The sequence below is a fragment of the Perna viridis genome, chromosome 2 (assembly GCF_037379345.1).
Source record: "Perna viridis isolate PV_CMFRI_1.1 ecotype Kerala chromosome 2, ASM3737934v1, whole genome shotgun sequence".
NCBI classification, from domain to species: Eukaryota; Metazoa; Mollusca; class Bivalvia; order Mytilida; family Mytilidae; genus Perna; species Perna viridis.
The window spans coordinates 58945802-58973662 of record NC_142446.1 but is presented as its reverse complement, the minus strand read 5'-3'; the positions used below and the strand labels follow the sequence as shown (position 1 = coordinate 58973662).

Sequence of the window (27861 nt, the reverse complement as noted above, 5' to 3'; positions counted from 1 at the left end):
AAAGGAACCGTTCGTACCTTCATCCAAAGAGAACTCCAAAATTAATGTTCTCGGACTTTTCCCACACAAAGAATTTTGGAAGACATTACGAAAGCGGATGTTGTCATGTGTTAGGAAATTTTATAAATAATTTTGTGATCATAAGTGGATAGGATAAACCAAAAACATGAAGACACGATTTAGTACAATAGATATAGCCGTTGGAATCAAGGAAATACAAAAGTATGGGTAATTTCACTTAGAAATCATTATATATTTCATGATTCACACTAAATAGCTATATTTACTTTTACTACTTATACTAAGTTATAGTGAAACTGAAAGTAATTAATGTTTAGAAGTTAAAACGAAACAAAAAATATTCAGTCATTTGTATCTCCAATGTATTGAAGTTTGTCATCATACAGTTAATTGAATATTACGTGAAATCAAAGAGCACTAATTTTATTTCCAACTACTGTATGTTTCCATCTGTCCACAGGATATTTTAGATTCATTACTGTATTTTCTTTTACTTTTAAAGTATTCATTTCAAAATTACACATTAATCCAAGTCCTGACATTTTTAGTTACAAAATTCTTTTAAAAATTACTCTGTCAGTCAGATATTACATGTATTTGATACTGAAACACTTATAGATGTATGTCATGGCATTAAATCACCATTCGATATGAACCTCCAATTGGTTGTTACAAAAGTACAAGTCATTTATCCACTACTAGAATACCATAACTTGCATAGCTTTAGGATGAGAATTAGTACCGAAAGAAAGGGAACAGAAAAAAAAATATTTCAAGTATCATTTATGACAATGATGTCTCAATGTAAGTTGATTTCAATGAAAACAACAAGATTTTATATACTTCTATTGCATGCATGAAGAACTTTTTTACTTGTACATGTACCATACGTTCAATGGGATTGTGCACATTTCACAAACAAAAAAATGCATTTAGACGTGATTTGATTTACACCTGTGTAGTTTCTTTAGTTTCTTGTGTGTACTCATAATGTTAATTATAAAACTCTCTCAGTTTAGTAGGTTTACAAAATTTCATACATGTACGTGTACAGCTAATAAGCTGAAATTTGTCGTTTATATAATTGTTCATTTGTTTTTTTACCACTGTTATTGACAAAAACGAATTTAACTAACATCCTTTTTTATTGGCAACAATATGTTCGTGTACATGTATTTTTGGTATTTTATGCACTTCCATACTATCAAAATCAGTATATTTGTACATGTACATTGTACATATTACATGTAAGCTGTTAGAATATCTCTATTTAATCATGTCTTTATCACCCCTTCATTTGTACATGTACATGTGAATTTATGTTGAATGATGTCAGATCCATTTTGACAATGACCAAGAAACTAGATGAGGTTGAAAGAAGTTTCAAGAAAAAAATGTTGTGACATTTTGGCAGGAGAAGGTTTGAAAGGGAAATACTGAAATTACAGAATTTATTTCTCATGTGAATTATTAGAATTTTTTACACAAAAAAAACATTCAATATAAATTCACATCTGTCTATCTAATAATTGATACATAATTTGTTTATTCACTAGCAGCATATAGTACATACGAATGTACATGTCATGGTTAATAACCAAATCTTTAGGTCAGTGGAAATTATGTTTGCCTTTTCTTTACAGGTATTGTGGAATGAGAGTCAACAATGTATATGACATTGACAGTAAAACATACCTTATTAAGTTGGTGAAGTAAGTTGTTGTGTTCTTGTTCATGGAAATTTCGGTATATATATATATATATATATATATATATATATATATATTGACACCCTGTAGTATTATCAATCATTCTTAATGTTTCCCATAACAGATAGAGTATGTTGATAATTGGTGTATACTAGTAGGTCGACAATCTCATTGTGATGTACATGTACCATGGTTGATGACCTTTGAACTTTGACATTGAGGTGAAATTTCTGATGTTTTTTTTTTTTGGTTTTTTTTTTTGGGGGGGGGGGGAGGATGCTAATAAATAGTTTGTACATTGAAACTGTGTTTAGGCTGTTATTGTTTTGTCTTTAAAGAAAGATTATTGATATTTGGCACATTGGTAGATAACCTGAAGACAATGTGTCAGGGTTTGTATTCTAAATATATTAATGTTGAAAACATGTATATTGTATATCATAAACGATGTAAGAATATAGCAACATTTGTATTACATAAGAAAATATATTATATTATACAATTTACTAGACTTCAGTATATTTTTTAACCAACTGACCACAAAAATGATTTATAAAAAAATCATACTATGATATTTCAAAATTTTTTTCTGAGTATACCATTAAGGAAAAAATATTTAATGAGAAATTGTACACATTTTGTTCACCTTAACATAATTGAACATTATGATTTATTAATCTTTTTTGTGTTCTGTTTTTAGACCAGATGAGAAGGTTATGGTCTTGATGGAATCAGGAAACAAGATACATTCAACAGGTTTTGAATGGCCAAAGAACATGGCACCTTCAGGATTTTCTATGAAGGCAAGTCACATGACTCCTTAGAAATTAATGAAGAAATTATAGCTTGTCATTTAAATTTTTTCTATTTCTCACATTTACAGTGTAATTTTCAAAGTTATGTTTATAAGTTTGCACCTATTGTCTGCCATTATCCTCTGTCCATAAACTTTTAATATTTTGCTCAACTAAGTAAAAACCACTTTGATCACAACTGATCAAACAACCTGACTATCTGATATCAGATTTTTCTAAGTTAGCAAATCCGGGTCGGTTTGATAGTATAATTAGTTCGTTTATTTCATATCATTTGAACATCTCTATTTTAGATGAGGAAACACATAAAGGGGAGGAGACTTGAATCTATCCAGCAACTTGGTGTTGATAGAATAGTAGATTTACAGTTTGGTTCAGGAGAAGCTGCATATCATGTCATTTTAGAACTTTATGACAGGGTAAGGACGATAATTTAATCCAATCTCTAAAAAAAAAAAACTGATCTGATTTTTTCTGCTTTTAAACATAATTCAGCTTTTTCAAATCTGGATTTTATTGCTTTGTTTCTTTTCTACTGTATATTTACTGTTGATTTTGCCTATTTTTGGTTTTTTTTGTTGGCTTTGTAAAAATATGTATTGCAGTACAAGACAACTAAATTGCAAGTTTCTGACTTGCTGTAGGTGTGTTATAATTACACATGAATATGGTCTTACCTCTTTACACATCCAGTAATAAAATGTACAGAGAGAACAAACAATAAATGATATACACAAATATTGTGATAGAAATTTTATTTGTGGATATTAATTTCCTTGGGTTTTATACACTACCTAACAATTTGTAGTAATATTATGTTCTGGTGCCTTCTTTTAGCATTTTGTTTTCAGCCATTAACTTGAGTGTTAGTGTATGGATCTTGATGATATTGTACCACAATGGTCCTATCCACAAAGAAAGGTTGGGTTGATTTTTGGGTCGTACATATAGGCACAAACTGCATAAGAATAAGGGGCTGAAAACAAACATTTTCTTGAACATTGTTCACATACTTTTGAACCAATTTCAATTTTTCTCAGGTCATAAATATTCACTCTAAGTATAAGGTCAAGCTAATAGTAGACCAGCATATCACAACCTCAGCTGCAGGGGTCGATTTCACAAAATAATCATAAGTGTTAAATTATTTGCAAGTTATGACTTCACAGTATTTGGATCTTTTATGACATCATAGCTTATGACTAATTTTACACTTTCAATTTTTTTGTGAAAAGGACTGTTATTTTAGTACGTGGGCTGAGATAACCCAAATCGATTTTTGATTCTTAGAACTTCTTTCTACAAAACAAAGTAAACTGACATATATATGTATCATCATGTAGCCCAATGTCTCAGCTTTACAATGGTACCAAGAAAGTTGTGGTAACACCTAGTGTTTTGGAGTAAAAAAAAAAAAAGTACCCTTACCACACAGAAAAATCGTTTAAATTGACATTAAATTAACATGTCAATTTAAGCAATTTTTTCTTTGCAGTAGGGTTTCATTTTTCATTTTACTCCAAAATCCTAAGTGTTACTGCAACTTACTTGGTGCCATTGTAAAGCTGAGACAGTGGGCTACATGATGATACCTGAATTTCTTTAGTTTGTTCACACATGCTGTTCCAAGAAGGCCTAGATGCTCAAACAATTGAATCACTTAAATCTTGGCTTTTTTACCCAGCGGGGTATAAATATAGGCTTATACTGAAAAAAGAATCCAAGAATATTCTTCGGCAACAAATTGATTCAGTAATGGGAGGTATAAAGGTATCTAAAAATCACTATGAAGTTGATGAGTGGGGGTGCACAGTGGACCTTCCCAGCCCATGGTTTGTTTGTTTATTACAGGGAAATATTGTACTGACTGATTTTGAGTACACAATTTTAAACATCTTGCGACCAAGAACAGATAAATGTCAGGATGTAAGGTTTGCTGTGAAGGAGACATACCCTGTAGATGCTGCAAAAGACCATTCAGTACCAACTGATGAATTGTAAGTCATTTTGATTGTGAATGTCTTAATCTATAACTTTATAGTATTTTTTTTACATTTTTTTTTTGCATTTGTATACCGTATGTTATTTATTCTTTGTTAAATATTCATCTAATTCTTTCTGAATCAAAATATGAAATAAATACTTACAGTAAGCTTCTTAATTGTACTCACTGTTACTGTTTTCTGTATAATAAGTGTGTTATTGTCTTATGGTAGATTATACCTCATAGTTCTAGTAGATAAATTTTTCTTCGTTTTTTTCAAAGATGAGCCTGAATGAACATACTTTAGAATTTTAATGTAAAAAAACATAGGTCACCAAACTTGATTTTGGGATAATTGAGCCTTATTAAAGCCAAAACTACATTTTATATAGATTCTATAGGAAATTTTCTATGTTTTGCAAACTTCTAAAAAAACTTTATATAAGGAACACTTAACTGACGTTCTTTTTTATTTCAAAACGAAAATTGGGGGTCACCGAACTCTTTATCTTGCAATATTATAAAAACTAAAATTCCCTATACATATAGATAGTACATTTTCCCGCTAGTGTATCTCCCCTTTAAAGAGACTTTTTAAAAATTTTTTTTTTTTTAATTTTACCATTCTAATTTTTATGTCAAAAAATCATTTGAAATAATTTATATATATTATTTTTTACATCATTTCAATTACAAAAATTTTATAGAAAATATATGTCTGTATGATTTTGCAAGATGACAGAAAAGAATGCTCCATATAGTAGGTATTATTGAGAAAAAAAGACCGATATAGAGGTTTCCCTAGACCAATTCAGCATGGTGCTGCACCATGCCTTCATCTTCTAACACCATGCTGCCCTCATCATGAATTTTACAATGTGCCCCCCAAACTCAACTTTCAAGTTATAAGATTATTTTAATTATTTTCAACTAATTTGCACGTTAACATGTACTCTTGATGTGTTGACACCCATTTATGATACTTTTACAATACCATACTAGGGTAAGGATGTTAATATTGCAGGTTCCAGTAAATAAATTGCCCTAGTGTCAATGTAGGGTGTCCCCAATGAAATACTCTGTGACAGTTAAATAACCACGCCTTCACAAATTCTTGGGGAAAACACTAAGATATTATATTGATGTGAGGGTTGTGTGCAATGTTTTAAAATGCTTTATTCTGCATTCATCTGAGTAATAGAAATATTTAGGAATCATATCTGTCTATTAAAAGAATGGTACAACTTCCATATTATTATTTTGTTATTAATTTTAGATTGAGAGGAATACTGACATCAGCAAAACCTGGAGATCCACTGAAAAAGTTGCTTGTTCCACATTTAGGTAAGACACCTAGAAACCTTCATGTAATTTTTTTATCTCCATATGTATGTTATATCTCCCCTCATAAGTTGGATTTACCTTGTCTGTCGATTCTAATTTTGTCTCAATTATCAGGACTCTCAATGGATAATATAGGGAGTAGCTTTATATAGATATTCATTGTAAACAATTATGGTTGCTGTCCAATATTGTAACTTGACCTTTTAATGGAGTACATTGTATTCAGACTGTAACTTTTAATGGAGTACATTGTATCCAGACTGTAACTTTTTTGTCATGCAGGCTTTAACTTTCACTAGAATTAACAACAGGGCTAAAATGGTTTCCATCTCATGATATGTAGTTCAGAATTGAATAGGCCTTTGCACTCACTCAATAAAATCCTTACTCTTATATGTGGATTTTTTTTATAGAATAAGTACACAACAATAAATTCCCAGTAAATATATATAGTGTGTTTAACTCATATTTCATTGATATTTTTACAGACTATGGTCCAGCATTGATAGAACATTGTTTATTGACAGCTGGTCTTCCAGAAAACTGTAAACTGGGCAAGGACTTCAGTATTACTGACGGTTTGTAGAATTTGTGACAGAAATTTTTAAAACAGGCTAAACCACTGATGTATGTTGTAAATTCTTGTTTTTGTCTGATAAAATACAGCCCTGTATCTATTTACGTAGAAGTTCATCTGAGAAGAAAGTAATCATTCAAGATGGTATATTTTTCATTACAATGGTATTTTTGCATCCCCCCTTAAAAAAATTTAAATGTAACATTTCGCCAAAGTTAATATGTCGTATTTTTCTTTTTCCTTTAGCTTTTAAAATATCCCCTTTTTTTATATAGATTTTCAGAAACTTACAAATGCCATAAGAGAGGCAGAGAGTATTTTTAATCAGCTGATGACTGCCAAGAGCAAGGTAGGTTTAACTGTAATGTTAAGTTATTATCTTTGTAGTGTAATCATACTCAAGATGCTTTTGATGAATTGAGTGTTATCATACTCAAGATGCTTTTGATAAATCGAGTGTAATCATACTCAAGATGCTTTTGATAAATCGAGTGTAATCATACTCAAGATGCTTTTGATGAATCGAGTGTAATCATACTCAAGATGCTTTTGATAAATCGAGTGTAATCATACTCTAGATGCTTTTGATAAATCAAGTGTAATCATACTCAAGATGCTTTTGATAAATCTAATATCAAAGGAGAGTCAAGTAACATCATATGATTTGTCATTACATTATAACAATTAAATAACTTCATAATTTTTCTTAAATTAAATTTTGAAGTCAAAAGAAGATGACTTATGAATGCCTTACATTTTTAACAAAATCAAATCAAAAGTCATTGTTCCTGTCTCAAAATAACTTGAAATAAATAACTTTTTCACTACATGTATTTTAATTAGGGGTACATTATCCAGAAGAAGGAGAAGAGGGCTGCCCCAGCTGGTGATAAAGCTGATCTTTTAACGTATGTTTTACAGTTTGTACTTGATTTTATATTTAGAAGACCTGGAATGGGTCTTATGAATGTTTATGCCAATTCTTGTTATATCCATTACAGTTGAAGTATTTGGGTATTTAGGAATCAATGTGTCTGTCTGTCTATTCAATCTGTCTTCATTTTTGTAAGCACTCCTCCATACCACTGTTAAATTCTATATGAAGGTTAGGAATCTTACGTAGGTGAACATGAAGGCAGATGCTTATTGTTGGATGCCTGCAAAGATTGATTAATTATTTTACATGTTAAAACTTGGTACAAACAACTCCTTCTAAACCACTTGCAGAAATGATGTTTTGAGGCTTAAAATCAAATTCCACTTTTTCAGTCCAGATTTTTCCTGTACCATTCTTTTTTTATCAATTTCCACTTTGTAAAATCATGTCTGCTCTCGTTTTATGAATGCCTACAAAGGTAGATGATCAAACTTATGAATTTAAAGTTTTTTTTTTCAAAAAACCTCTTTAAACTCAAATGGTCTTAAACTGCTCTATGGGTTTTATTCAATTTTAAAGAAGAATTAGGCATTATATGTAGATATGCTGGAATGACCATAATTAATGCCAGTTCACTGCATAGATTTATCCAACTGAGGGATTTAAAATAAATTAAGTCCTTGTTGAAGCAGGGGTATTCTCTTTGTGAGCTCGCTCACAGTATTTGTAGTTAAGATTATTTAGCATTAACAGTTTTTATTGTTGTTTGCCAAATTGTCCACATCAGTGTCGGAATGTGCAGTAACAATTTAATAGATTGGTATGAAATTTGTAAATAAGGTATTTTCTGTGAATAGCTAGGGTGAGGTGATAAGAGGGGCAATGAATAATGAATGGGGAAAAATAAGAATTTTCATATTTTGTTGATTCTATTTGTTATAAGAGTAAAATATGATGAGTTGAAGTTTCTGCTTTTTGATTTGTTCTGTAATATAAAGAAGTTCAATTATGAATAGAGCAGGTCAGCTATTTTCTGATGGTATAGATATCTGTTGGTAAGGGTAGTTTTATTTTAAAGGTCATAGATACATTATTAAGATAAATCTTTTGATGGTTTCCTTTCAGGTATGATGAGTTCCATCCAATGTTGTTCAAGCAGCATGCTGAAAAATCATTTATGGAATTTGATACCTTCAATCAGGTATGAAAATGATAAAAGAATGTCAAAATATGACATTGGAAGATCCAGGCTAGCATAGATATGTGCTAAAATCATAAGTGTCTTCCAATACTAATACTTTTGCTTCTAGTTTGCTAATACATCAAAACTCAATAACACAATCATTATTTGTAAATCCACTGATGTAATTATATTTGTAATGAGACAACAGTTCTAATAAAAGTTGTAAATTTTTTGTTACTGTCCAGGCTGTTGATGAATTCTTCAGTAAACTTGAATCACAGAAGATGGACATGAAGACAGTACAACAGGTAAGTCACTTGGGTTGGGGGGGGGCAGGTAAGTCATGGGCAGGGAGGCAGGTAAGTCACAGGGAGGGGGAACAGATAAGTCACTGGGAGTATAAAAGGTAAATCACTGGTGGGAACAAGATTTTTCAGATTGGGGAGTATGGTAGGAAGTCTTTAAATAAAAATTGATTGAAAAAGTTAAAAAGTATTGTCAAACATAGGATGCATATGAACAATTAAAATGCCAAAGCTTGTCACATGAAACCACAATGCATTAGTATTTGTAGAAAAAAAATGACATTGAGAAGAAGTCTCATGATGAAATGATCCCAGTAATGTATAACATTGAACACACTTTACTTGCCAATACAGAAGCAATCCTGAAATCAGTGGTTGATATTTTCAAAATTATCTAAATACTTAGAAAGTTGGTAGTTATTTCTTACTCCTGAGTGCTGTACTATAAGTTGTGTATTTTAACTATACAAAGTATAGCTTTTATGTAATGAAAGTTTGCTTTTCTTACAGGAAAAATCGGCATTGAAGAAACTGGAAAATATCAAAAAAGATCATGAGAAGAGAATAGAGCAGTTGAAAAAGACCCAAGACACAGATATAAACAAAGGGAGACTGATAGAAATGAACTTAGGCTTGGTAAATGTCCTTTATAATTGATTTTATTTACAGAATTATCAGAGAAATATTTCATGCAGTTAATATTAAAAGGAGATTTATAGACAATAACAGTGTATTGACTTTCAATTATAACATTATACCCATGAGGCTTAGAATCAGGGTTAAACTCGAAGCTTTGTTGAGCTTTTTTTCCAATTCATGCAGAATTTATTTATTGTGTTTATTGCTAGTCAATATACTGTTATTGTCTTTTTACTGCATTTCTAATCATTTTTTTAAAAATCAAGTTTTGATTTTTATAATATTTGTTTATGGTGTTTTCCTCCACTAGTGACGCTTCAATAAACAGGAAAGGAAAGTAGGCGGAGCCAAAGTGTCATGTCAGTGATCATATTTCATCAAGAAGTAAACTATCAATGCATTTTAGTTGCTCAAAGAGAACGATTGCAGCAAAATGTATTGTAGATCTAATCAAAATATAGTGGTTAATTGTTCTTTGTTTTGATTGCATTTCCTTTCCTGCTGGTCATTTATGTCATGAAGTATTTTAAGTAATGCATGTATTATATATATATACAGCAACATGTATAAAACTTCACTGGGGTAAATGACCATAACGGCCGTCATCCCGCCAAATTTTTTACTTTAAAATTTCTCATTAATCATACGTTTAACCCATATGCTTGCTGTTTCAGATATCAAGCATTGATGAATCACTAACTATTCATCCTATTTATTTTGTTGAATAACTTGAATAGACAACTTTATTAAAGAAAATTATTCTTACTCGAATTTCCATCCTCCATCTTGGGATGACTGTAACGGCCGTAACGGTCATCTGCTTTATCCCAGTGAAAATTGTCAGTAAGTGATCTTTCAGTTTATTTTTTTTTAAATTGAAGAAAGAAATAGATATTTTTCTTACAACAAAGCAAAGAAAAAAAAACTGTTGGGGAAATCATCCAGGTTTACAGTTCTTTGATATTTTGCCATTTTGATATTATCACATTTTATGGCTGCTATATTGTCTTATGATATTTGATGATTTAAAGGTTGACCAGGCCATTTTGATTGTTAGAAGTGCAATAGCCAATCAAATTGATTGGGCAGAAATCACCAGACTGGTGAAAGAGGCACAGCAGCAGGGAGATCCAGTTGCTCAGTCTATCAAGGGCCTCAAATTAGACACAAACCATATATCTGTTCTTCTCAAGTAAGTTAACATGCATAGATAAGATTAAAAAAAATTTAAGTTTCTAGTCTTTACTGGGGTTAGTGTACCCTTAAGCTGAAATAATTTAAATATTGAGAAAAATCTTTACTTTTTGATTCTTATTCCAATCAATTGCTTTAGCAAATTAAAGAAAACAGAAAACAAAAAGGCAAAAGTAGTAAATCAATCCTCAAATAGTAAGGAAATATTTGATTTTGGTGAAATAAATTCATGAAGTTACAAAAGCTAACAAACTTCAGTGTCATGAAGTTATTATGAAGTGTAAATTCAAAAGTAATTGGATGCATTTATTATTGCGATATTCTGTCATAACATAATAATTTTTTTTTTCAATTCTGAGAAAACAATGCAGTGTCCACAATGTTTAAACTTTCATAGTGCGAGTATTTATAATAGCAAATTTAAATCAGTCACATTTTTTATAATAATAAAAACATCATTAATATCTAAATTTACCGTATTTTACAGTTACACTGTTCAGTGAAAATTCACGTAGAGATAAGAACCCAAAAAATAGACTTTAACTTCTTAATTAATGCTTTCTTTAATAGGGACCCTTACTACGAGAGTGATGATGAAGATCCTAATGAGGATGTCCTTCAACCAATGACATTAGATATTGACCTCTCACTCAGTGCTTATGCAAACTCAAGGAAGTAAGTCCTTATGTGTATTTTATCATTTAAATTCTTATTTGTGTAACAATGTCTTTGAAAAATAAAAACAGCGATTTTTGTTGTTTTTTTTTTCAATTTCAACTATAGTGATAATATTGTTTAAACTTAAGGTAAGCAGAAAGTCTTACCAACTATCAAGCAATTTAAAACTGGTAGACTGAAAATTTAAGAAATGATATAAAAAAAAGTTGTACTCGTTTGGTTAATACAATTTTACTAGATGACAGCTAATTTTACTGCATGAAATAATTTTGTCAGTTAAATACAATTTATAAGGATCAGATTTGTGTATTCAGCTGTAATTTGAAATTTGTTTAGGTTCTTTGATATGAAGAAACTAGCTGCGAAGAAAGAGATGAAGACTATTGAAGCTTCTGGCATGGTCAGTTATCTAAATACTTTATTCATTGTTCATATTGTTAAGTGTGGTGTTTTGGTAATTAAATCTCATTGTCATCTTGAGGAAATGAAAACTAGTATGCTATTCTAATTTCCATGACATGAATATTTACATGACTTATTATTGTATAAGTTAAAGTCACATATGTTTTTAGTATGAAATATCTCTTACATGTGTTTTTAATTAGAAATTAGAGATAACTGTTCATTTTCTTATAAATACAGGCCTTGAAATCTGCAGAAAGGAAAACCAAGGAAACTCTTAAAGAAGTTGCCATGGCAGCTACTATCAACAAAACAAGGAAAACCTATTGGTATGTGTAAATACTTATAGACAGGATTAAGTTTAGAAAATGGTCATTTTTATTAATTACATTAAAAAGTGTCCATTTATTAGAAATAAAAAATGATTTTTTTTTTTCATAAATGTATCATCTAAGTATGATATCTGTAACACAACTGCTACATAAAAACTTATCCTTTTAAGATGCTTTTCATTATTACATTGCTTTGTCAGCTTATTACTTTACAGTTTTACATTGTTTTTTAGGTTTGAAAAATTTCTTTGGTTTATCACATCAGAAAACTTTTTATGTGTTGGTGGTCGAGATCAACAGCAGAATGAAATGCTTGTTAAAAGATACCTCAAACCAGGTAAGTGAATTATCAACCTTTAACCCACTTGCTTTATTATTTTTTTTTAAATATTTCATTAATTTCTTTTCTTTTCTGTAGAATACACAGGCAGATAATCAAATGTTTCTTGCTTCATTTGATTCTTATATGTAAATATTACCTTGCTAGATCACATATAAGAATTTAGGTATCATAATGAAAGTTTGAATATCACAAAATATCAACTCAAGTTTTTTAGTATCATTAATATAACAAACAAGCCTTAGCGAGTTTGTTGTGATGTTGAAATTAAATAAAGCATGTTGATATCTTGCCATATTCAAATTTTGTGAGTTATAAAACCTTTTTTGCTATGATTCCTTTGCACTATATTGGTCTCTTGACATTTGGCATATATATATGGCAGAAATTCTAGCGATCGTCCATCTATGATGTCACAAATGGTGTCTGGAGAACAATGTCAGAAATGTCACAACATCACTTTTCTCCAATCAGGTTTTATAGAAAATGATACATAACCACACAAAAACCAACTGCAATGGTGAATTTTTCATATCACTCGCTTGTATCACATTGTCTATTATGTGATTGTTTGTATCACATTGTCTATTATGTGATCATTTGTATCACATTGTCTATTATGTGATCATTTGTATCACATTGTCCATTATGTGATTGTTTGTATCACATTGTCTATTATGTGATCATTCGTATCACATTGTCCATTATGTGATTGTTTGTATCACATTGTCCATTATGTGATTGTTTGTATCACATTGTCTATTATGTGATTGTTTGTATCACATTGTCCATTATGTGATTGTTTGTATCACATTGTCTATTATGTGATCATTCGTATCACATTGTCCATTATGTGATTGTTTGTATCACATTGTCCATTATGTGATTGTTTGTATCACATTGTCCATTATGTGATTGTTTGTATCACATTGTCCATTATGTGATTGTTTGTATCACATTGTCCATTATGTGATTGTTTGTATCACATTGTCCATTATGTGATTGTTTGTATCACATTGTCCATTATATGGTTGTTTGTATTACATTGTCCATTATGTGCTATATTGATTCTATGGGTCCAAGAAGTAGATAAAACAACAAAACCATATGATAATCTTATATAAACTAAAATATGATAATCATGTCATGCTTAATTCATATATATATCATGTTTCACTAAATGTGATCTACATGCCTAGCACTTTTTGCCATGTACTGGTAGTTTTTTTTTTTTATTAATAGAGGAAAGATTCTCTTGGAAATCTCCATAATAGATATTCAAAATAGAAGAAAATATATGGAATTTAACAGATATTTTCTTTAACAGAATTAATGTTGTATAATATTTATTTTACAAGGAATGTTGATTACAGAACTGTCTATAATAAAGTAACTTAAAGAATATCTGTTAAAAGGAATAAATATACATACCTGTTCTACCCTTTGACCTTTATTTCAGTTGATTCAGTGATTTCATAACTTGTATTAAATATTTCAGGTGATTTATATGTTCATGCTGATCTTCATGGTGCTTCCAGTATTGTCATCAAGAATCATACAAGTAGGTGTTGACAATATATGTCCATATGTGAATGTGTTATGGTTATATAATATTCTCTTCTAGTGTTGAAAGGAATTGTTTATTTTGTTATAACAGAGTTATAGGTTGACTGAAATAATATTATAAATGGTAAATATGTGGCAGTTGACTTGAGTCTAGTATATAAGAGAAAAAAATGGACAGATATTTTTATACTAACTTTAGGAATTTGACTTATACTTTATGGGTTTACTTTTTTTAGATAACATCTATACATGTTCACTATCTTACTATTGGTAGTAAATGTGTATTTATTTTACAAGGTGACCCTGTTCCACCCAAGTCATTGAATGAAGCAGGTGCTATGGCCATATGTAATAGTGCAGCATGGGATGCCAAGGTTGTAACCAGTGCTTGGTGGGTTTATCATGACCAAGTCTCTAAAACAGCACCCTCTGGTGAATACCTGACAACTGGTAGTTTTATGATCAGAGGTAAGTTCTATAAAGAAACATTTTTCTATCATTATTTAAGAATAAGTTTTTGACTGCACAACATATATTTGAAATTTGAATTGTGCAATATTTTAACCAAACAAAAAATAGAAGAACTGTAAGCATTTGTTAGGGAAAAAAGAATCCAAGTACATTTTTTCCCATCAAAAAAGATAGTCAATATTTTATATGTACAGGGATGCTTCCAGAAAGATGATTTTTAATATATACAAGAGAAAAATGGTAAATATTGAAGGAAACGTTTCAGTGTATACATATTTACATCAGTGTTATTGTCAGCAAGCTTTTCTCAGCTGTTCCCTTTGAAAAATAGGGAATTACTCATAATTACATTGTATTTCCCTATAAATACCTTCTACTCATATCAGAACCAATAGGAGAGGGTTTTTTAAAGTAATAAAATTCATTACGATAATTTAATGATGATTTTAGGGAAGAAGAATTACCTGCCACCATCTTATCTGGTTTATGGTTTTGCAATGTTGTTTAAGGTATGTACAAATTACAATATACTTGATTCAGCATGTTAAAGAATATTTCGTGTACTTTAACTTAAGATTTATTCATGCAGTTAAGCTTAGGAGAGATTTGCATCAGGATATATTTTCCAGTGAGAAGTATTTACAACAAATGCCTTAATTAGATTTTAAGGGTTGATCACTTTCATTAGATTTACTGTGAGTTGTATAAAATCTTCAAAATTATACCCCAGTCAAATATTGCAATCACCTATTCTGTCCATCCATCCGTCAGTCTGTCCGTTGGTTACACTTTTCTGCAGCAGATATCTCAGTATCTACTGGAGGAAATGCTTAAATATTTGGTAAATTGCATTTGCATGATGACTTGTAAAATTTTGGTAATGGATTTCTCAGATTTCTATTTGAGGGAATGCTTATACTCGACGTCACATACAGCACATTTTAAAATTAAAACTCTACTTTTTAAACCATCGGGACTTACCGCTAGAGTTGTCTCTCTTTTATTTAATCGGAAGATAGTTCGCATATATGCATGAAGTGTTAGTACCAATGAGTCACTTATTGGCTGAAATTGTGCGTAACAAATCCATACGGGAAAATCCCATACTAATATCCGCCATGTTGGTTTCTACAGGACGATTTGTTTACAAACGAAGTTCGTAGGTTCCCGTCAAACTCCGGTGACAATCGTCTGCTTGATCAACTTCTCAGTATTGTACATTGTTCGCGTAAAATAAATCCGATATATCCGAACTTACGCCAAAATGCATTCTGGGTTCTTCGGTTTTTGGACAAACCAATTAAACGTAAACAACATCTCCTAGCAACCTGATTACTGTAAACATGGCCGACTTTTGACAATGTAAATATTGGGACCGAGAATTAAAATCTTACCGTAATTTAACGATTCATTGTTTAGGGAGAAGCCGTTTGGCTAAACGAATGAGCAAGTCATTTAAGACAATTTAAACAATGGTAGGTGTCAATAAAATCGTAGAAAATATTTTTATTCAAATTTTAACAGTATCTTATTTATGTGACGCCGAGTATAGATGTATTGCTTTTCATGATGATGTTCCATGTTTTTACTTTCCAGGTTTGACATAAATGATTGAGTAGGGTATTCTTAGTGTGATGTAGCATGCAACATTATATTTTTATCTTGTTTAATAGTTAGTGTAGCAGTCACTCAAGTAGTAACAGTAGTATTTAATTGTACTTTATTTTATTAGCTGGAGGAAGGGAGTATAGAAAATCATAAAGGAGAGAGAAAGGTCAGAACTAAAGACGATGATCTTGAATCTGTAGCAGATTCCATAACAGCAGAAAGTGATATCACCATGGATGCTGAAAGTGTAAACATGGACAGTGATAATGATGATGATAATTCCGAAGAAGAAAATGCAGATGAATCATTACAGACAAAAATGGAAAAAGTTGAAATAACGATTAAATCTGAAGGTGATAAATGTGACATTCACCTTTCATCAAGTCAAGAAAAAAGCTGTGATAAATGTGAAAGTACTGACCCAATTTCAAAAGAAAGTGAAAGTAGTACACAGAACATGAAATCAGAACACTGTGAACAACAGAAAGAGGATTCTGATAAAAGTGATGAAGAATGTATGTTTCCTGACACTTCTATAACTCTCCAACATGTACAAGGAGACAAGTAAGTTTGTGGGAATACAGTTATGCTATTGTTGCAAATTTTAAACTGTTGGTCAAACAAGAATTTTTTATGAGCAGTATTCACTATATTTTGATCGTCTAAGAATATCGCAATTTTAAGTTGTCATTTAGTTTCTTTTGTGATGTCTTAGGATGATTAGATTAGATTTTCTAGTTATTTGATACTATGATTTACTATAACTATTTTATAGTCCGGAATTAAATAATGATATCGAGGTGAATGAGTAAGTGACAGATTTACCAACTCATTCCTAAAAAGTAATTTTCTTTCCCTGCTTTTATAGGCCTCACTCAGTTTTTCAGAATGCACTTTTCCTTTCATTGACAAAATAAAGCAAACTTCATACCAAACCTTATACATAGCACCACATGGCATATAAAGCAGTCAATCTGTCTTTAAGTGACTGCGTCCTATCAGAACTATTTAGTTTTTTAAAGTACTCCATAAGAATTCCTATTTCAATGTTTAAAAAATATTTTATTTTCCTTGATAACTGTATGATTTTATTGAAGCTGTTTGTCTAAGTTGCTTTTAAATGCATGTTTATATTGCAAATCTATTCTTGTGTTCAATTAAAGATTTTACTTTGTATTGAATCAAGGTTGGATTTTAGTTACTGGTTGAAATTTTGGGAAAGTGGAAAACTTTAATCGTAGGTAACTATTTTATGGCCATATACAAAATTAATGATCTTTGCTTTGAATGAATTATGAAATGCTTTGTAGATTTGAGCTACACAGAGACAGAACACCCAGTGAAAGCACAGACTTTCCACAAACAGAGGAAGAAAAAATTGAGAGGAAACAAGGAAGATTGTCAGCAAAACAGAGAAGGTTGATATTCGTTTTACTGTCATTAAAAAAATTGAATTTTATTGTTTTTTTTTTTTTAAGTTATAATTTCAAAAAGTAAAATGCCAGCTAAATTGGCTTTTGATTTCAAGTAACATAGTAATGGACTTAATATAATCTTCTTAATATTAATTAAAGCAAAAAATTGTAACGTATTCCCCCCCTTTTTCTTATGTTATGAATTTGTACTTTTGGAGAACTTTGAACGGAGCAAATTTTGATAGACATGTATTATTTTGCTTGAAACTATGAGAAAAAAATAACGTTGACGGAGAATTTCAATGTGCTGTGAACATTTTCAGGGAAATGAAAAAAGCTAAAAAGTTTCAAAGTGCAATACAAGAAAATGAGAATGAAAGACAGAAAAGAGAAACAGAAGACAAATCACAAAGTGATCAGCAAACAGTTCACCAAAGAAACAACAAAAACAAGGTTATAGTCCTTTGCATTCTTTTGTTATGTTTTATTTTATTATTACTTTCCATGTATAGAATATTTTTCAACTTTAAATTTTGATTTTAATTAAATTTCCAATTTTGACAAGTCAATAATGGAGTTATTTATTTTCACTAGTTTGCAGTCCTGTTATGTACTGAAAATTTTAACTTGCCCTCTAAAAACATTTATTGATATATTTTTGTCATAAAGATTTCTAAACCATGTGAAGAAAGATTTAGGAGCAGTTACAAAAATTATGTATCAAAATGAAGTAACAAAGTATCGTTTCTGAGCAACTTTTAATAATGTTATATGAAATTAGGGGTGTCCAAGTGGTTTTTCAATCACTATATATGGGCCACATTCTTCAACGAAGTATTATCTTGATATGATAGGTTTTTATGGTTGGAATATTCAAGTTGTTGAAGCACGTAATCTAAATCTCCTGTAAAGAAAAATGTAATGTTATTGAATGTTTTTCCCTGATTTGACAGAATATACACATTTTGGCTCCGTTTTGCACCAAGGTTCCCATGTTATGCATGAATGAAATGTGAAAAAAAAAATTTATTGGCTAAGTTGGCACACATTTTATTAAATATTATGCAATATCTATGCTAATTAGACTAAGTTTATTTACTTATTTACAGGTAGAATTTTCTGTAGATACCTTTTTCAGTTAGTATAACCTGCATTTCGTTTTAGTACCATGTTTACAATTCAATTTTTAAATGAATATAACTAATCATATAAATGACAATAATTTGCTAGTTGTTTCACTAGACAGCATTAATTTTGTTTTTCAGGTCTCAAGTGTTCAACAGCAGCCACAACAACCTAAAAGAGGCCAGAAGGTAAGAGAATAAACAGCTCTATGTGGTAACTATTGTTTGACATCGTGGAGGGATAATTATTTGTGGTGTACCAGTATTTTTGGATAGGACAATGACAAATTAAAATTACTTATGAGAGATACTACATTGTTGTACTTGCAAATACTTAGTTATAAGGTATACTTATACACTACAGTACAAATTAAAAACTTGAGAAACTTGTTTTGAAGTTTTGACAAGTAAAATAAAATTTACCTTAGCACTATTTGATCTTCTTGATTTCAGCTCTAGACAGCTTGATATGGCTTAAAATGTTTTGCATTTTATATTACTATGGTAATTTTTTCATTATAAAAATTGTACATGTGATAGGGAAAAGAAAAAGGTGTCTTCCATTACCAAAACTTAATCTTCAGTAAAAATATCTTAGAAAGGCAAGCAATTAACTTAATTTTGAAGAAACACAAATAGCCAACAGTCTATTTTAAGGGTGTCATCTACTTTTATGAAGATCATTATAGCCTTTATTTAGCAACAATAGAAATTTATTTGCAGAGTAAAATGAAGAAGATCAAGGAGAAGTATGGTGATCAGGATGAAGAAGAGAGACAACTCAGAATGGAAATACTTGCTGTATGTATAGATCAGAAATACATTCTCTTCAATCATTCTCATGTAATCCAAATCTAAAATTTCATTGAAAGTCATTGCACTTAAAATCCCAAATTATAATTTCAATCAAATTCAATGCATCAAATACAAAAGTATAATGCAAATGATTTTTTTTTATCATGGCACTTAATTCTAAATTATGAAAACCAGTGCAATTGATCGATAACGATATAATTCCAGATAAAAATTCTTTACATTTTATAAAGCACGTAATTTACTTAATAACTCATAGCACTATTACTATTTCTAAAATCGTAATTCATATGAACCTCAAATTGTTCACATTTTGTACAACACTAGTTTCTTAACTATAATAGGAATCATACACTTTTTATACAAAACAGTGTCATAGTTGTAGAGAAGTCACAGATTTAGGTAGCATTCTTCCATTCTACATATCAATTAATGTATCTTAGAGAGCTATTCAAATTACTTAGAAGCCAATTAGATTTGTTTGAAAAATGGTACCAGTCAATTTCAAATTAATAAAATCTATGTTCTTGTGTTCTATGTGATACACTGTTATGTGAATAGAATATACTATTATATAAATGTCTTTTTTTTCATAAAATAACCCATATTTTTTTAGTTCTTGAAATATGTTTTTGGTTCATATTAAGAAAAAAAGTGTGTTAGGTATGTATACTGGTATATTTAGTTAAAATTGAGAATTATGATACCTAAGAATAATTGTTCATATACCAGAAATATGGTCTTCCCCTTTACTTTAGTCTGCTGGTAAGAAGGAAGAAGAAGAACAAACAAAGAAGGGTAAGAAGGGGAAGAAAGGACAGACAATACCTCCACCTCCTAAACAACAACAACAAGGAAGAAAACAGAGACCTCTTATAGACCTCCAGACAACTATACACATAGAGGATAATGAACAGTTTACAGGTATGCTGATAGTTTCTTAAACATGCAAATGTCTTTTTTGTTTTTTCATAGAAAAAGGAATTGTCTGTAAATGATTCAATACCTAAACGGTTGAAATGTTAATTACATCAGTAATTTGTTAGGGAAATATATTGATTTTGCATTAATAATAACATTAATACTTGTAATACTTTATTTCAAGAGGATGATGCAGTTAATTAATTTAGAACTAATCATCGTTGTGACCCTAAAAAATACAACAATAATACAATACAAAAATAAGTACACAGTACATAAGTGGAAGCAGATGAAAACATAATATTCATTGTAGATTTAAAGTTTTAAGTAGTTTTTATTTAACAATATATAGTGTAGTACACACAGCTTATTTTATTTTGGCCTGTTTTTCTATTAAGAAGATTTTTTATTTCTGCTAAAAAGAGACTTTTGCTTTTCTTATTTCATTTTGGAAGGTATCCCAACGAGAAGGTCTATAGTAAACAAATGCATGTCTGAAACGTTCTGTTTTAGGTTTAGGAATAAAAAGATCATTGTTTACAAGACTTCATAAACATTATGGATTTAATTTTGAGACATATCATATTCTTTTTATGCTAAATAAGATGGAGCTGCAATGATGAGTAGTCTTCATTATTTATCAATTTAAGAATCAAACCTCACAAAATTATCAAATACAATGTTAAGATATACAAGACACATGTGGAATTGTCATTAGAATGAGCAAGGATATGTTCTTACATATTTTCAAACTATTTTGAGACAAATGTTAATCATAAATTAAATGTAGTTTATGTCAAGTAGTGATGTGTTTTCATTGTTATTTAAGGTACAAAGTCCTCAGAAAAAGTCCCTAAACCTAAAACCAACACAGAGGTAGGTACATCATATCACCACTGTATTTGTTATGTAACTCTGAGGTGAATTGTAATCTGTTGTATTGAAAAGAAATAAATGTTTTAAGGAGGTAGACCTAGAGGAAGGGACATAACACTTGAAATCATTGACATGTTAGCATCATATTCAATTTCACCAAAGTATATCAAGCTTTCATTTGAAACAGAATGATATCTGTCCAAATTACTTCGATGCTTACATGAGATTGATGTATAATGCTGAATACAAACGTTTGAATGATTTGTAAAAGTTGTGTCCCTTACCCTAGGTCTACCTCCTTAATCATTGAATATGTTAAAGTAGTAAAACTAATAATATAGTGGACACGAGTTATGATCCAGTGTTAATTTATAAGCTTAAATTTTCTAATGTCATTACAATTGTTAGATTTTATTTATTATATTATCATAGTTGTTAGCTGTATGTTTTTCCTTTTCCGTTACAACAGGATGGTGATTCAGATGAAGAAAATGTTGATGATTCAAAACAAAAAATAGAGGTAAGTTTATTCATCAAAATTTATAATAATTTTTTATGAAGTACATCATTAACACCAACATTGAGATCAAAGAAAGGAGGTTGAGATGGCTAGGGCATGTTTTTCATATGGACCAGCAACGGTTACCTAAAGTTGCCCTCAGATGGACCCCATCTGAAAGGCGGAAGCCTGGTAGGCCAAAAACAACTTGGCGAAGAACAGTGGAGACTGAGCTGAAACAGGATGGATATACATGGGAAGAAGCCCAGTAGATAGCCAAAGACAGACCCAGATGGGGGAAACAATTGCAGCCTTATGTCTCACTGGAGACGAAGAGGATTAGACAGATAGATAGACATCATTAACCCAATATTATTTATTGTTTTCTACATATCTGGACTGGTCAGGTGACTGTAAACAATATCTGCTTCAAAAACTAAAAAATGTTATCTATATTCTGTTTCTAGTCAAATCAATGTGGTGATTGCATCATCAGCCCTTGGAAATCACAGAAAAGTTGTTTAAATTGACTTGATTAGAATTATTATTATTGACAAAAAGGAGTAATTCTAGCATACACAGATTTAAAGTTTTTATCATAGTTAAGTCACAATGACATCACCAAGTAGTTTACAAAGAATTTGTGTGAAAATGACAGATAATGTGGTAGTTTTTTTATTCCAAAAATATAGTGCAAGCTTTGAACAACAAAATATTTTGCCAGAAGTTCTAATGCTATGGTACACTGTTTTTGTATGAATCTTAAAAAGTTCTACACATATGTTCTATGTTTTGTGCATAAAAATGTGTCATGAAATGAGCTGTTTTCCATAACTTGTCAGATTTTCTTTTATTTAATTAATTTTTGTCTTCAGTTTTAGTGGAATGCATGCATGAACAGTAATGAAATATTATTTTAATGAAGGCACATATTCATCAAGTTAATTATGAAATTTTCAAATTTATTAAGAACACTTTGGCTTTGGGGGCTGATATTGATATTTACTGAATATAACCCTTTATCAACTAGTTAAATTGACCAAATTTACTTACAAATGGCATTCAATACGGAACTGAAATATTGAAATAAACTGCCTGTACATAGGATCTTGATTTTACAAGCTTAAAATAAAAAAATGTGAATTGATCAAAAAGCAAACTTTATCATTATTTAGATACATCAATTTTTTGTAGTTTTATGAATTTTAATATCTTCCATAAAAATTCTTTTTGTTTTTGTTTTTCAGTCAAAATAATCCTAGTTACTTTGCTTCAGTGACATAAATGACCTTTGACATCAAGAAACGGTTGAAATATCAATCATTTGCCAAAAAATAAAATCAGATAATTGTTGTAAATGACAATAAACATTGAAAAGACTGATATGGTAACAGGGGATGATAAATAGATAACTGAAGTTTGATCTTTGTAGGATATACAGATCCTTGATTCTCTGACTGGCTGTCCATTACCTGAAGATGAAATTCTATATGCTGTACCTGTCTGTGGACCTTACAATGGCCTGGTTAATTACAAGTTAGTTTCTAATTGTTATTAGGATATTTTTTAGACTCTACATACCGATGAAATGGCGAGGTATAATGTGATACCCTTTGAAAAAAATGTGCGTCAGTCTATCTCTGCCCAGATAGTTTTCAGATGATAACTTTCAAAGTTTTTCAAACTTTGTATAGTTATTACGTATCATGAAATACTGATTAAATTAGAATTTCAATTTGATCAGATTTTTTACACAAAAGTTATGGCTATTTAAAGTTGAAAAGTGTTTTGCAATGGATGGGGTATCATTCAATGCCCCTTTAGATGCCCTATTTATGTTAGGCATTGAAACTCATTGATCAGATATTTTGGTAAGTTCTAAGGACATGTTATAACTGAATATAGTACACTTCTTTTTCATATTTCTGTTGAGCACAATTTTTGTTCATTTTGAAAAACTCAAAGTTTGGCCCAAAGTTAATAATGAAACTTTGGGGACCTGTTTTTTATTCACACCATGCTATTTTATCTTTGGTCATGTGAACTTCCTTAACAGCTAACCAGGGTTACAATTACCCCTATGTAAGGCAAATTTTCATGTGCCAAAAAAATTTAATTTAATATTTTACTAATTCATAATGCAAAAAATATTTATTATGAATTATCTATTAGTGTATTATAGTTAAGTATTTTTTCAGTTACATAGTTCATAATTTTAAGCCTGTACTTAAATTGCTTTTTTTTTGGTTTCTAGATACAAAGTGAAACTACAGCCAGGTTCAACTAAAAGAGGAAAAGGTTAGAGGGATTCTTATATTTCCAGAAAATAATTTGAGTGTTTTATTGAAACTGTACCACAATGTCATGCCACAAAAGTAAATAACAAAAACAAGCATATACTAGTTCCTGAATATCAATGTATGGATCTCTATGAAATTTTACCACCAGGTTCCATACCACTAAAGGAGTGTGAGGAATGATATTCTTAATTTTACAGTTTATTGAGATTATTTATTTTCGAAATTGGTCTACATGTCTTTAAGTTCAAGGGGTCCCAAATTACCCATTGAAAAGTTGAATTTATACGGATCCTTGATTTTGTGAATCTGTCAGTGTATTTAGATTTGATTTTTCAAATTGGTTCATAAGTAGGTTGAAAGGGTCAAAATTTTATTTATTTCATTTCAACAAAAAATTGTGTTCTTGTGATTCTTCAATTTTTTTCTAAATCTACATGTACATGTATGTTTACATTTTTCATTTTTGGCTCTGTTTTGATGCTGGTCTAAACAGGGGTAGAAAATTAAAAGTGAAAATGAATCTAATCATGTATTTAGATTTTGATATTGGTAAATGGCAAATTTTCAGTTTTGAAGTTCTTTGACTGCTCTTGTGTCATTGACATATGCAGGCTAAACACTTAACCACAATCCACATTTAGAGGTGTATCAACCTTGAGTGTTGTAGTCAAACTTTCCTAAACTGTTCAAGGTATTACTACAGTCGACTCCACTTAATCGCATATCGCTTTATTGCATATTTCGGTTATTAGCATAATTTTCTCCTGCACAAAACCATTTCCTATTATTCTATTAGGGAAAAAATCGCTTATTTGCATAGGCTTTGCAGGTGCATTTCGGTTTATTGCATAGAGAATTTTGCCTCATCGAGGTAAAGACAGGGTTTCTCAAATTCTATTTTAAGCCTTCGGGTCATGAATATGTCAATCATATTTATTGTTGTAAAAACTAGGTTATCATCAATCAGAAGGTGTTAATAATGGATTAAAAACATAATGGACATAAAAGACAATTTAAATGATTTCTAATTGCATTAAAATAAACAAGCACCTAGGTCAACAATGACTTCTGACGACATGCCAAACATCACCTTATGATGCGGCTTGGGGTTCGGCTTGGGATATTTTTTGTCCCTATTTAAATTCTTCCGACTACAAATGATTATCAATGTAAATTTAATTTTCTTTAATGAGCTGAACAGTTTTTAGTGAGCTTGGGTTACTAGGCATAAATATCAACCGAAAATTAAAAGTCCTCATTCATTCAGTACAATGTCTAATGAAATTCAACTACCCTAAGGTGCCCCATACTATCCACACTTCATAGGAATATATTGAGGTCAATTACACGTATAATACACAACTATCAGTGTACAATGATGATTGAACAGAGGAATAAAAATGCACAGACCATTTCAAAAGCCCAGAAACTGCCAACATTGATGAATATTATACTGAATCCTGTCTGAAATACAAAATATGGGATTTTCTTTCATAGAATGGTCAGGAAATTACTTGACTATTTATAGATGAGAAACACGTGGTTTTACGTATAAATACACACGACGTAAAGAAGGTCAACAAACAAGATAAACACAATATATATTATTATTTATTGATAAAAGAACAATACAATGTGAAGGTCTATAACAATTAAATACACATGTACCAGATCAGAAATGTTGAACAGTGATATCCCTGGTTGATCCACAGTATCGTCGTCTTACCTGAACTCACACTTCCGGTAAAATCGTAATTTCGGTTATAAGAATAGCCCGGTTATTTGCATAATTTTTACGGCAAATAGGCTATGCAATTAAGCGGAATCTACTGTAGTATGTAACTCTGCATAAATTAATTGTATCTATTGTCAAATAATGTGGTATTAATTTTAATTATTTACAGCTTGTAAATTGGCATTGAATATGTTTGTGCATGATAAGAACATACAGCAAAGAGAAAAAGATCTCATGAAAATACTGAAGGTAAGTTTCTTAAATAAAAATACTGATTTATCTGTTGATAATTTAATTCTTAATAAGTCTTATAATTGGATGGTTCTTTTGGGCAACATAGGTTATTGTATATAGGCTAACTTGGTACTGTGATGTAATTAATATCATTTGGTCTACAGTCAAATATTTTAAATAATCCCACACTGAATAATGTTTTGATTAAGGAAGAAGTCTTTTTAATTCTTATCAATCACAGTTAATTTTTAATTTTTTACCAAGTTATGCTTGCATAACCAACTATATAATAAAAGGCCCTGCTTCATAGTTTATGAAGTGTAAACTACCTCATAGGTATTTCACATAACTTGGTCAAAAAGACATTTTTTAAATCAACTGATGTTCATCTTTTTTTTGGCAAAAATTAGATAGTTAGAATACCTACCCACATTATAATGTATACTCTAACTTTCATAACTGATCAATGTGAATAAATTGATATACTTTCTACAATAATAACCATGTTTGTGTGAGACGAGAAAAGGTAGTCAAGAATATGAAAAACAAATATTTCTAAGTTCTTTGTATGTGTTAAATGCATTTTGAATTTATTTGAATCAAGCTTTCAAGTGATGTGGATCAAATCCTTTTTCCCTGTGTGCTTCCACATAACAGTGATCTAAACATTTTGGAAATGAAGAGTTCTTCCTTTGATCATTAGATATAGATAGGAGTCATTTTCTTCTGCTCCCCAAAGGTTTTACTGCTTTTGTAATATATGTACTTATTTTTCATGTACTCTGCTTAGAAATTCTGGTTTAGAACATCTTATTTAATGTATTAAGACAGTGGCAGGCAGACAGACAGACAGACAGACAGGGTGATATAAATATACTGGTTTCCTTCAAAGTTTTCTTTGTTAGAAGTTAAAAAATCAAATACAACAAATAAAAACCAACGGTGAAAGCTTCAATAAATATTTTAATGATATAGTTGTGTGATTTTTGTCAGCAAATAATTAAATTTGACATTTAACTTTTAATTTTAGGATGCTGATGTGAGTCGAAATATGCCTGGAAAAGTCAAGGTGTCTGCTCCAAACATTAACAAGGTCAAAAGGAAATGATGTCACAAAATTGTTTGAAAGTTTGAAATTTATCAAAGACTTGTCAAAAAGAACTACAGACATAAAAGTTACTTTAAAGTTGTGATACATTAGGATATTTATTGCAATGCATATTAAGTGCATAAATTGAATTTTAAATGAAGGAGAAATATCCTCATTTCAAAGGTGTAATGATTGAGTTTTTAAAACATATTTATGATAATCAATTTCATATTGGTGAATTAGATATCAGTTTTTTTTTATTTATGGTAATTGGCATTGTATGATATAAATATCTGATTATTGAAAGTATTTATTCAGTTTATGATTACATTTATCTGTAAAGGTTGTTGAGTTTCAGATATGTTATTTGCAAGGGGCAAAACATTTTTTTCATAATTTTTTTTAAATCTGTCTTGCATGTTATAAGTCATTTAAGTATAATGCTAATGAAAAAGTTTCTAGTGCTACATGTATTTTCATGATCATAAATGTATATTTGATTCTATCATTCATGAATTACAACAAATAATCCTTGAAGCAAAAACATTTTCAATTTCAAAAGTTCTTTATAAAAATATTTTCATGAATCAATGATTATATGATACGAATTTCAAACTTTTTTTATTTTTTTCTGGTTTTTCATTCTTCAATTTGCTTCTTCACTTGTTCTTGCCATTGGATAATAAAAATAAACTTTAAATTTATGTTAATTGTTTCTTAAAGACAGACATGATTACTTACAGTACTAAGATGTATATGTTATATGAAGCAATATGGGGCAATAACTATATTAGCAATCTACTCTGAAA

The 27861-nt window shown here is 30.1% G+C and overlaps 1 protein-coding gene across 2 annotated transcripts; it reads left to right on the top strand.

Moving 5' to 3' along the window:
- Positions 1-48: 48 nt before the first annotated feature.
- Positions 49-27752, top strand: LOC148626268 (ribosome quality control complex subunit NEMF-like). Of its 2 annotated transcripts, XM_088570135.1 has the most exons (33): positions 49-222; positions 1665-1733; positions 2431-2533; positions 2839-2964; positions 4397-4542; positions 5806-5873; positions 6362-6451; positions 6726-6799; positions 7294-7358; positions 8453-8528; positions 8756-8818; positions 9326-9451; positions 10486-10646; positions 11219-11323; positions 11663-11726; positions 11969-12057; positions 12294-12397; positions 13899-13961; positions 14264-14434; positions 14888-14946; positions 16170-16609; positions 16821-16853; positions 17356-17463; positions 17784-17913; positions 18726-18773; positions 19308-19385; positions 20156-20321; positions 21148-21194; positions 21664-21714; positions 23126-23229; positions 23948-23991; positions 25898-25977; positions 26993-27752. In XM_088570135.1, exons 1-33 carry the CDS (start codon positions 167-169, stop codon positions 27068-27070), a joined length of 3285 nt encoding a protein of 1094 aa, XP_088426261.1. In that variant the 5' UTR covers positions 49-166; the 3' UTR covers positions 27071-27752. The 2 variants fall into 2 exon arrangements, with proteins under 2 accessions (XP_088426261.1, XP_088426262.1); XM_088570136.1 differs by lacking the exon at positions 16821-16853.
- The last annotated feature ends 109 nt before the right edge of the window (positions 27753-27861 follow it).